The sequence below is a fragment of the Pyrgilauda ruficollis genome, unplaced genomic scaffold, assembly GCF_017590135.1.
Source record: "Pyrgilauda ruficollis isolate IOZ18807 unplaced genomic scaffold, ASM1759013v1 scaffold3, whole genome shotgun sequence".
In the NCBI taxonomy this organism is placed as follows: Eukaryota; Metazoa; Chordata; class Aves; order Passeriformes; family Passeridae; genus Pyrgilauda; species Pyrgilauda ruficollis.
In genome coordinates, this window is record NW_024524377.1 from 19,427,074 (window position 1) to 19,439,903 (window position 12,830).

Consider the following 12,830-nt stretch of genomic DNA (forward strand, 5'->3'; position numbering starts at 1 on the left):
TTTCCTGCCAGTTATTTTAAGTTTCAGATTTTGGAAATGAAAACATGAATTTGTTTACTAAAGTTGATTCATGAAAGTATAAAGAAGAAATACATTTCTTCTTTGAACAATTTGGCAACTTGTAAGGAAACAAGGGATATTCATCAAAACAAAAATGTGTTCTTCTCATGTTAATACAAATACAGAAATGAAGTTATCTAAATTCCTATTTAAATTTCAGAGCATTAGGAAAGAAGCACTACAATCTCTAATTTGACTTTTATCTAACTACCTCTCATGTTCACTTTTAAAAAAAGTCTACACAACAGTAGCCTTTTGTAAGCAAGCAAGAGTGAAATGAATGATGGAATGAGGAATGTAATCAGAGCACAAAGTTCTTTTCTTACTACAAACCTCCAAAATGTGTTAGCTCCTTGAAATACGCAGAAATAGCCTCTGCAAAGAAAGGCACAAAGCACAGAAGAAAGTGCCTGGTTTGTGCCAGGTATTTAATCCGAAACAAAGAGCTACACCTTCTACACAGGACAGCTCCAGATCTGATAACAATGCAATAATTTGGTGCTATTACACATTAAATTTACTACAATCAGTTTTTCAGGAATTTTACTCAACCTCCGAAGTTATTAGATTTGTCTCAACTTAGAATACCTTGAAATAGTATTGTGGTATGATAGCAGAAAATGCAGAACACCATAATAGCAAGTACAGTCCTTCAATACAGGAGAGACTCAAACAACTACTGCCAACACCAGATATAAATAAACCATGTCAACTTTCCAAACTCTGCATCCCATACAGTACAATGCTTACTTAAATACCCAAGGAAGCTAGGGAAGTTAGTCAGGAATCTATTCCTGCCTGTTTTTTGTATTTGCTACATATTCCATTCTTACATTTTATAATGCAAAACAAAAAAATCCATGAGATTGCAAGGTCTGTCTATAAAGAACAATAGAAACTTTTCTCAAATAGTAAGTAAGAAATAAAGCAACAGCCAAAAAAATTCCAAATATCTATACTACTGGGAATGTTTGGAAGGGAACACCACAGCTTCACCCCTTGATCTGGCTTTTTGTTCAAAATACACTAAGAATACTACGCTGACAGACTTCATAGGTTCATAAAATTGTTTAAGCTACAAAAGACCTTTAAGATCAAGTCTGACCATTAAGCCAGAACTGCCAAGTCCACCACTAAACCACGGCCCTAAGTGTCACATCTCCATGTCATTTAAGCACCTCCAGGGATGGTGACTTCACCACTTCCCTGGGCAGCCTGTTTAATACTTGACAACCCTTTCCGAGAAAAAATTTTTCCTACATGTCCGATCTAAACCTTACCTGGTGTAACTTGAGGCTGTTTTCTCTCATTCTACCAGTTGCTGTTCAGAAGAGGCCAAGTCCCACCTGGCTACTCTCTCCTTCCAGCTAGCTGTACAGAGCATGGAGGTCCCCTTTGAGCTTCCTCTTCTCCCAGCCAAACAGCCCCAGCTCCCTCAGTCAGTCTTCAAAGGACTATCTCTAGACCCTTCACCTGCTCCACTGCCCTACTCTGAACATGCTCCAGCACCTCAATGTCTGTCTTGCAGTGAGGGGCCCAGAACTGACCATGGAACTTGAGGTGTGTCTTCACCACTGCCAAGTACAGGGGAACAATTCCTACCCTGGTCCCGCTTGTCACACTATTGCTGATTCTGATACAAGCCAGGATGCCACTGGCTTTCTTGTCCACCTGGCCACTTCTGGCTCATGTTAAGTTAGCTGCTGACCAGCACACCCAGGTCCTGTCCCAACAAGTTTTCCAGCCACCCTGCCCACAGCCTGCAGTGCTGCCTGGGGTTGTTGTGACCCAAGAGCAGGACCTGGCACTTCACCATGTAGAACCCCATACAAATGGCCTCAGCCCAGTGATTCAGCCTGCCCAGATCCCTCTGCAGAGCTTTCCTACCCTTCTGCACACCAACACTTTTGCCCAACTTGGTGCCATCTGCAAACTGACTGAGGGAGCACCCCATTCCCCCGTCCTGACCACTGATAAAGATACTACGCAGAACTGGCCCCAACACTGAGCCCTGGGGAACACTGCTTGTAACTGGCCACCAACTGGATTTAACTCCATTTACCACCACTTTTTGGACTCAGCCATCCAAGCCATTTTTTTACCCAGCAGACTGTATCTGTCTAAGCCATGAGCAGTTTCCCCAGGAGAATGCTGTGGCAAACAGTGTCAAAGCCTTTATTAAAATCCATGTAGACAACACTGAGAGCATTTTCCTCATCCACCTTTAAGTAGGTCACCTTGTCACAGAAGCCAAGCAGGTCAGTCGAGCAGTCTGCCCGTCACAGATCCATGCTGGCTGGATCTGATCCTGGCTGTTCTGTGTGTGCTACAGTGATCAAGATCATCTGCTCCATGACCTTCCTCAGTGCACAGGTCAAGCTGAGAGGCCTGCAGTTCCCTGGATCCTCCTTCTAGCCCCTCATCAAGATGAGCATCACATTTACCGACCTCCAGTCACCTGAGACCTCCCCAGTTAGCCAGGGCTGCTGGTAAATAATTTAAAGTGGCTTTACTGAGCTTCTTCCCTAGCTCCCTCAGCACCCTAGGGATCCCATCCAGCCCCATAACCTTCTGTGTGTCTTGGGGCTGTAGCAGGTTGGATCAGAGAGGCTTTGCTCTCCTCCACATGGCTGTCTTCCAGCTCAAGGTGCTGGGTACCCAGAGAGGAACTAGTCTTATTATTAAAGACTGAAGCAAATAAAAGGCATTAAGTACATATGCTTTTTCCTCATTCTTTGCCACTGTGCTTCCCCCCATATCCAATCTCCATCCAAGATGGAGATTCTCCTTGGACCTCCTTTTGTTGCTTATGTACTTAGAGAAATATGTCTAGTTATCTTTTACAGAGTAACCAGATGAAGTTTTAGCTGGGCATTGTCCCTGTATAACTTCACAACATCCACACAGTCCTGAGTTGCCGGCCCCTCCTCCCACAGGTCACACACTTCCCTTTTTCTCCTGTGTTCCAGCCAAGGCTCTCTGTTCAGCCTGGCCAAGCCTCACTGCTGGCTCATCTTCCAGCACCTTTAAGATTTACTTCTTAAAGGATGTCCTGGACTCCTCTGCCCTTCAGAACTGCCTGCCAACATGAAGGAGAAACGTGGCCATAATAGGCAAAAGTACACAGGGCATGTTTCCAGAGTTCAGCTAATTTAACCATACCAGTAAATCCACAAATTGCAGCATACCATTAATACATGAAGCATACAGTGTTCATTTATTAAATTTCAGTGTATTAGCTTATTTTTCAACATTAAATGTGAACTATTAACAAAATGAAAAGTGAGCTGTAAAATTAAATATTGTCTTCTGTTGGCTTAACCAGGAACACAAGTGAAAAATAAACCTGCTTCACAGAATTTAGTATGCAGCAAGCAAAATTATTTTTAAGAGAGACATGAAAAGAAAAAGTTTGACATCACAAAGATTTGAATTTAAAAATTAAATTGAACTTTGCAGTTAATAAACCATCATGTATCTGCCAACAATGCATCCCATGGCACAGTGAATTAGTCTTACTCTTGGAGGCTTTTCTACATAAACATTAAGTTTCTCATTAAATTGCTTTTACTTTCAGTGGGATAAGAAATTAGGTTTTTTATTTTTGTGAATAGGCACTATATAAAAGTAAATGAGCATAAGAAATATACATAATTCTGATATTCTTGAATTCTGCTCATGCTCCATGTTAAGCAACAAGGAAAGGAAATACTGCAAATACCCTTTTTACAGTCTCACTTAAAAAGATAAGCAATCACTGAAGTGCATATATTAGCTAAATTGTAACGAGAAGGCTAATGAGACTGTTAAATTTTAAGTCTAATGATCTTTGTTTTCCTTTGCATTTGAGTGATTGCTTCTTCCAATGTGAGATCAAAGTCTTCACCACACATATGTATATCCTCACTGCCTTTAAATCATTCTAAGAGAAAATCACTCAGTAATATGGTTAAAAACCTAATTCCTTGCCCATCTAAAAAATTATTTGGAACCAATTCCTCCTGGATTTCAAACAGAATTCAGAGCGTGAGTCTCCTGACTCTAAAACATGTTCAGTTTCTGAGAAAACAGTTCTTGCTTTCACTTGTTTTACATTCTTCTCTTCTGGATTTAAGGTAAATTAATTTTCTAAGAGCTGGTTACATTTAAGTATTTTCTGAGGTATTAAATGATTCCTTTTCCGATTCCCAGGGAGACAAGGATACACAAAAACAGACCTTCTTCTGTTATAGCCTCCTCTATACTATTTCAAAAGTCATTGTGTTCAGCAGAGCAGGAAAATTGAGGAAGACCTGACAGCATTAGGCAGAGTCAGTGCACCTCTCCACAGCAGTTTCAGTATTTGGTGAATGTGGTCTAGGTGTGCTCACTCTACGGGAATCCCTTTACTCCAGAAAAACCAGACTCACTGTTTCTCATACTGTGGCTTGAGAAAACAGGTAAAGGAAAGAAAGCCCACAGGTTTAGATAAGAGAAATGAGATATCTAGGAATGTTAAGGGCATCCTCCCACTTACCAATATCAATGCAGAAAAATATATTTTATCTAGCAGGTGTTCCTGATTCTCTTTTAGCACAAAGTAAGAGCTGAAGGAAGAGGAACACTATTCCACAGGATAGCCACTGTTCATAAACAGGTTAATTATTGTTTAATAATAGATCTTCTATTGCTTTAGAACAGTTGGAACAAACAAGACAGGAAAAAAGAGAGAAGCAACTGCCTAATGCTGTATAAAATATTTCAATAAATTGATAAATTCAAACTACCACCTTAAATGGTCACTAACATTAAGTAAAAAAAAAAAAACAACATCAAAAACCAAACCAAATTTTTGCTTGTTTTAGACATTCTCCAAATAATCCTCAACTCCCCCCAAAAACACCCAACACAACAGAAACAACCTCCACACAGAATAATTTTTTAACTACGTAAGTACTAGATATTTAATTGCAAAACTCTTGCCAAATGGATTATATTCAGTTGAAAGTCTGAAAACATTTTAAAGAACATTTTTCTTAGTTTTTAAAGAAATATCATTCTTTAGGGAGTAAACATTCTGAAGGAAACATTCACATGCTACTAATCTTGTCTGTCTTTCTCCCACCTAGCATTTCTGATCCTCTGATACAAGAAGTAAGAAGGAGTTTAGTTAGAAAATTTATTTAAAAGAATGACTAAAAATAAGATCAAAATGGCCATTAAGAACGGAACTAACATAGGCTGGAATTGGAAAGAACTGTAAAATAAATGCAGCTGTTATTTTTCTGGTTTTATTAAATTTGTATTTGCAGAATTTAGACTAATAAAAGAAAACTAAAGCTGTTTTAAAAAGCAATAGAATGTAATTAATTTCTCAAGTTATTCTTCTTGAGGAATAATGGAGTTTTTCACTTACCAATTTAGCCTCAGACTGCACTGGCTGTGGGGAGGAAGGCCCTGGGATTCCTGGGATACTAGGCACCATGGTGACAGGTCTAACAAGCTGACCAGATAAAGTATAAAAATGAAGAAAACCTGAGTATGTTATCATAATAGAGAGCATTTGACAGCACTACCCTCTGAAGCCAAAACAGCTATCAAGGTGCTTAAAACTAAGTTCTATGCTGCACTTATGCAAATCTGCTCCACTTTGAAATTAATATAGCATCATGCTTACTTACTGGAACTGCAGCAGGGACATGCACATTAGAATTTGTGATAGATGCAGGAATAGCAACAGGCATGGTTTGTCCATTAGGAAGATGTAACAGCAGAGGAAAAGGACCTGGAACTGGACTGAAAAAGGAATGAACTATATAAAAGAAAACTTATCCAGAGAAGAGAACAAGTTTACACATTATTTTAAACTGGTTTGTTTCTTTACAGGTGTAATGTATAATTTACTTGGAGATCAAAAATATGAACTTAGTGATGTGGAGAACATGGCATTATATCTCACATGTAGTGAAAGTCCAATGTTTCATGTGTAGTAAAGCACCACATTACACCAAAGCATCTCAAATTCATATATTAACTGCAGAAACAGTAATTGAAAGTAAATCAGATTTTCAAATTCTGCAAGAAAACATTTTACTAAGATTTATGTAACTTACACTATTGGTCTGTTAGATGATGGAGCCTGGGTGATAACAGTACTAGAAGTTGGTGATGGTATTGCCTGCTGAATAATAACACTTGAGTCAGAACTCGTAAGCAGTACATTGGGAACCTGGAGCGATGCTGGACGAACTATTGTTGATGTAGGCTGTGCAGTCTGCTGCAGTGACACTTCCTGAGGAAAAATAAAGCTTCATCAGTTTGTAAAATACAATTACAGACCACTGATTCCAACTGTTAAATGAATTCAGTTTGATGGAACAAATCAGAATTTCTGTAACATTATGCAAATAGAATCAGTTATACAATTAAAAACATTCAAAAAACTCCCTCTGGATGAATCATTTAAACGAAAGTAAAATTGTTTCAACAACAGTGATTTTACTTTTATGACAAACCTGGCTCAATTTATTCTAAGGCTACTATTATTTCTTATTGCTTCTAATTCAGTTTTGATCAGATTTTAATTTTTTTTCCCCAAGAAACCCATGGTACTACCAGCACCATCATGTTTACCCACACTCCGAATAAGGAAAATGTTTTATGATGTCCTTATGTACATTTCAGTTTCAGTCCATTGTTCTGGATTTAAACAAGAGAAACAAGACATTTATGGTTCAGTAAAAACAATAACAACAAAAAAATTTTTGACCCTTTTTCTATAGCTGTCTAACTAGAGTGATAAGACTACTTGGAATGTTATATTCAGAGCTCTGCAAAATATATGCATATCCTGATACAGAAAAAATTATTTGAGCACAAAAATCAAACTTTCTTAGGTGCAAATAAAGAGCAGACAGAAATCCCAATAGCTCTTAGCTTAGCAACCAGGTAAAGCACATTATCAGTTGAATGCTGTACCTCTATTTGCCGTTTCTGAAAACCCACAAAGGCCTTACTGAACCAATGCCTTTGTTCTCAGGAAACCCTTGATATTGCCAGACTTCAAATTTACCTTCAGCAGACTTGTTGCCAAGTTATTCTTTTGTCAATGCCTACTGCAATCAGTGATACATAAAATCACATTCTTAAGACCAGCAAACTTTAGTTGCTCTGCTGCTAAACAGTAATTCAAAGAGAAATCTCTATACCTGTGTCACATAGACTGCACTGATTATTATTTTCTTTGAATGAAGCTTGAGTTTTGAAAATTCATCCATAAAGCTTTAAGTAGTAAACTCTGAGCTCTCTAAGCAGATTGCTTGTCTTCGTATATATTAATGCACAAATGTGTGAGATCCTCTGAGCAATTCATAGAACTGTAAGCTTGCTGGCAAACTGTGGGCTTTACAAAAGAAAAGACTTTAGATGATGAAATTTTCTCCCTCCAGAAGCTCAGAGGCTAGGTTTGTCATCAGGGTTCACTAGTTCATTCATACTATTCCCCAAGGGACCTAGAAGACTATTCACAGTGAATGAGAGATTTTGGAGAATAACAGTGAGCTGTGCTGAGGAAAGTGGAATTGTTTTAGTACCAATCTGGGGTACAATATTTGACTGCACTTAGCACTACAGATGAGCATTCAATAAAAAGACAACAAACTAGTACAGAATTGTGGAAACAGAAAGAAAAAAAGCCCTGTATTGTTAGTACAGGATTAAACACTTCTTTGCAAGTAAGGAATTTGGTATAACACCTTACAGATCTTATTCAGGAGACAGAATTGCTTGACTGTGGAAAATTCAGAGCTCAGAGCACCAGCTGAACCTGTATGCTAGCACGAACAATCTGCACAATTCAAGCAACATCACGGTGGTTCTTACATGTGAACAAAGACTACAGGATCGTATGTACACTTGATAAAGAATGGACCCTTGGAAGAACTTTCACGGAATCACAGATTGTTTGGAGCTGTAAGTGACCTTTAGAGACCTCTCCAGTCCATCCCTTCTGCCACAGCTAGGAACATTTTTCATGGGATCAGATTCCTCAGAGTCCCAATCAGCCTGACTCTGAGCACTTTCTGAACCCAGCCTAGAAGTCACTCATGTGTCAGTACCACCTCCTACCTCTGGGCAAGCAGCTGGGATTGGTCTCCCAACTGCTGCTGAAAGCAGGTAACTACATACAAGTGAGACAGTAAGCGATGGCATTCTGTCAATACTTTGCTGCTCCTAACAGAAGCTTAATTAATGCATGTTCTAATAAATACTGATGGTAGAACTTGGCCTTTCCCTGGCTTGAACTCCTATCAGGAAAAGGACAATCTGAAATTTTTAGACACAATGTTCTATGGAAACCAGATTTCAGCAATTGTCAAAAGATTAAGGCACAAAATTCTGAAATAAATCTGTAAAATTCTGAAAATGGAAACCTCACATACAATTGTTTCTGTGTTATGAAAGATGGCAGTTATGCTTTGTTTACAAGATCAGAAAAGATCTTCAGCCATTAAAAAAGAACATGTTCATTCACGAGTGTGTTTATACAGCTGAAAATGTATTTTCAATCTCCTCTTTACACTAACTTACTCTTTACTATACTGAAAAATGCATGCAGGTGCACGTTACTGCAACAACATGGTAAAAACATAAGCTGCAGATTTAAGCAGTATTGCTTTAAAGTAAACTGACATTTTACAAGCATATAAAAACAAAACCATAGACCAAACAGTCTGATAGAAGATTCTAACTGATCACTAATGCATTGCACTAATGAAGTATAAATTTTGTCTGGAATAAAATACATTGTAAATATACTCCCCTAAAGAACAAGAAAAATAGAGCTGAATTTGCAATCATAAGATTAAGTGACCTTACAGTGACCTTTACCTACCTTTCCTTACAGGACAGAAGTTTAAGCCCACCCAAAGGTACTAGACTTACTAAAAGGACTTCTCCAACTCGTGTAATTCCTATTCTTGAAACTACAACCCACTGAATGGGAAATTACAGAACAGGATAGTTACTTTAAATGTTCTCAGATGTGCATATTTGCAAGTATTTCCTATCTAAAAGCAAATTCCATGCATTAACTTTCTAATGCTATCAAAAATACATAGAATTCTTTATACAGAAATGTAGATGGCCAGAACTAATACTGTATTTGATTAATACTGTAAGAGAACAACTGGTTTTAAAATAATTAAATTACGCAGTTAACTACTCGGCAACAACTAAGCAACTTTTAAAACTCTGTTGAGATCTGCCCTTTTAAAGTCCTGTTAATAAACAACTATAATGTTTGAAAGCTCTTATTACTTTAAGGCTTAAAGACTTTATACACTTCTAATGATATCTTGGTCTATTCAAAGCAAAGTATTGACTCATACTGAAACCTAACAACTCATGGAACTCTCAGAAAACTAGGAAAAATAATTAAGCATACTTTTTTGAGAGTCCCCAATGAATTATTTTGACAACTACATACAAGGACAATTATAACTGCCTTGCACATACATAAATAGGCTGTATTCATTTCAAACTACTAAAATATTTGCAGCCAACAAAATGGCTACAGTTAAAACCATCTATGCCCTGAAAAAATCCCTTCTCTCTTTCAATACATCTGCAAAAGGCGAACACAAAAATCTAACTGAACAACACTCTGCTCACATTTCTCAATGTCTGCAGGTCACGTAGAGCTGTACACTCCAAGCAGCACCCTCAGCCTTGCTCAGCTTGTCTCTACAATCAGACATGAGAATGGCATTGAGCAGCAGCACTGTCACAGTGACACACTGAAACTGCATCATCACTGAGACGAGTTTATAAATACTGCCAAGCACTGAGATAGAATTTTCACTTGTAATGATGCTAATGAGATACTGACCCACTATTGTATGAAGACAGTAATATTATTTCCTGCCAAAGTTAGATTAATTGGAATAAGTATTTGCAGCAAAAAAAAAAAAAAAAATAAACTAACCTCTAAAATAAAGACTTAAGATTTGAACTATGATTCACTTAATCCAATCTTTACATATATTCCTTTAAAATGCTTTTACTATTTTTGAGACTGCATGATTGCCTTGGTTAACCATGATTACTCATCCTTGCTAACTAATGAAACTCAGAAAAACTTAGTAAGGACAAATCTGAATTAAACCTCTTTAAACTTCTGTCACACACTTAATGTTATTCCTCGTATTAGTTCCTCTGGCGGTATAAGAACTGAAACAGAGAGGTTCAGACTGGATCCGAAGAAAAACATTCTACCCACAGGAACAGCCTGGTACTGGAGCAGGTGGCACTGAGGCTGTGCAGCCTCTCTCTCACAGAGGTTTCAAGACCAGACTGTGCAAAGTGCTGAGTAATTTGGTCTCATCTCAGACGTAACGCCAGCTTTGAACAGGAAGTTGGACCAGGAAATCTGGCAGACCTTTCCAATTTGAATTACCTGGGACCTGAAAAAGTCTTGCTGATTCCTGGGAGTAAGGCACCTAAGTCCCTCATACACAGACTGCCCAATGAAGATGCACATAAAGACTGACTAGAGCAATAGCTACGCTTTATTATGGTCTGCTCCTAATGTTTGTATTTATTGAAGACTAGAAATAATTAACTCCCTAATTTTGCTCCATTTTCTGTACTTCAAGAGAACTCCACAAGATGAAAACACTGCAAGTCACATATTAAAGTGATCACTACTAATGATGATGCATAAACAAGAATAAAGAACCCTTTTAGTCTTTTCTAAGATAGCAAAAATCTTAAATTTTATTTCTTTTCTGGCTTTCCTGGATAGCCAGCTTTACTGGAAGCAATTATTCTAGTGAATAAAGCTAACTGAAAAACTGAACAAGTTACCTATATATCCACTGGAATGTGGCAAATGAAAACTCTCTTCCTTTCAACTACCTAAGCAGCATGGCTATCACCATATACAATAAATTTACAGATGATCAGAAAGTTGAAAAATAAATTCCAAGAAGAGAAAAATCATGGTTCTGACCTTTTCATCATTGGTAGTAGACTCTGGATGAGGTAAAGGACTATCTTGATGAGTTGTCTCTACAACTGAAGGTTCTTCAATTTTATTTCTTATAATTGGTGTTGCAAGAGGGGACAGGTCTAGAGGCATCTATGAGCAACAACGTAAAACAAAATTAGTAAATGTTTAAAAAACAAAACTGAGCAAGAAAATATAAATAACTGAAGAGAAATATCAGCCCATTACAAGACAGAGGTGCTGATGTTTGAAAGGTCATGATGCAGATGCATCACCAGTCAAGGCTATTTTACCAGCACCTACATGAACACCAATCTTCAGTCACAGAAATGTCTTTCAACACCAATGTCAGACTTAATATTTTCTTCTTGAGAATTAAAAACATTCCTAAAGTTTTCCATTTCCAAGGGCCATAAGAAAATGATAGATGCAGAAGGACTGTGTTACAGTTTAAAAATTACAGCTAAATTAAGGTATTATCCTTCTGTATATTATTATACCTCCTGCCACAAAGCACAAAATCCTAAACACACTTGCAAATTGAGAAAGTTACTATAGACAAATTTCAAGCTTATTGCAGCTAGTAATTATTGAAAAAGCAAATTTTCTATTAGTACATGGGTAAAATTCACCAGGACATCTAGAATGCCTTAAAGAAATTGAGCTACAAAAGTACTTAAAAGAAAACTATAGATTTGAAAGCCTATATTCCTGTCTAGTCTGCTCTCCAAATACTTTTGGAAGACATTTCCCCCAAAGAAGTTTTTTCCAAATGTCTTTTTTTCAATTAAATTCCTAGTTTTCCTGTGCAATATATTACTAATAGAGAGGGAAGACTGTAAGAAGTGGAATCTCTTCTTATATCACAAGTGACTATGAAGTATTACAGAAAAAACTCAACTATCAATCCCCTAGAAAGTGAGCTATTATGGTACATTTTTCCACACTTTGTCATGATTGTTTGTGTATATAAATCATTTAGAGATATGGCAGGACTGTGTTTTTTCTTGTAACACAGAGGGCAGCTTGGAAAATTAGTATCAATTAAAGAAATAGACAAAACGTTTAAAATACTTTGCAGTAGATACAACCTTCTTCGAAACAGTGGTGACCTATACAGAAAATAGTCTTGGTAAATAAAAAAAAATCAATTTTACCATATGTCATGGTCTAGAAACAGTCAGCATACAGCAAATAAAAAATGTAAACTTATAAATCCATTATTTGATACAGCTGTTACAATGCAGGGGTGAGGCTTGGTCAGCAATGGGTAATAATCCATCCTATTCACAAGTACCTCTCAAAATCTTTACTGAAACAAACAGAATGAAGCCACTGATTCTGCAAAACCTACATAAATAGGTATAAAACCATTTTTTTAATCACTACCTATAGAAGTCAACCAGTAATCAACTAAAGACAAAATCAGTCAAAGGGGGCATTGAACAAAATGTTTTACTTGCCGAAGTATGTAAATGTTTAGGTTCCTAACCAGTTATACTTAAATGTACGGCAAGTTCCTCACAAAAACATGAAGTTGTTAAACAGATACAGTTCAAGTTTTTATAATATTTCAATCTGTACACTAAAAAATAAGTAGATCTTTATGTTGTAATCAATAGTTTCTAGGCAAACACATAATGAATATAACCATAACCAAATTACTGACACTTTGTAAAACTCAGTCAGTACTTAATTCTCATTATCATGATGACTGATTCTTACAGTAACATCAATATTCAAAACCAATCAAAATGGTCAGTGTTCACATATTTTTGTTTTC

At 37.1% G+C, this 12,830-nt stretch overlaps 1 protein-coding gene across 7 annotated transcripts in view; it reads right to left on the reverse strand.

Annotated features, from left to right (window-relative positions):
* Positions 1-12,830, reverse strand: part of ATF2 (activating transcription factor 2) — a 47,620-nt gene that overhangs the window by 21,258 nt on the left and 13,532 nt on the right. For 6 of the 7 annotated variants that reach the window (XM_041472902.1, XM_041472904.1, XM_041472903.1 and 3 more), the window contains 4 exons: positions 11,051-11,179; positions 6,153-6,331; positions 5,721-5,835; positions 5,456-5,542 (listed from right to left, as the gene is read on the reverse strand). In XM_041472902.1, coding sequence (XP_041328836.1) covers positions 5,456-5,542; positions 5,721-5,835; positions 6,153-6,331; positions 11,051-11,179 — 510 coding nt within the window. The remainder of the gene's footprint in view (positions 1-5,455; positions 5,543-5,720; positions 5,836-6,152; positions 6,332-11,050; positions 11,180-12,830) is intronic. The other variant, XM_041472907.1, reaches the window with a different exon arrangement.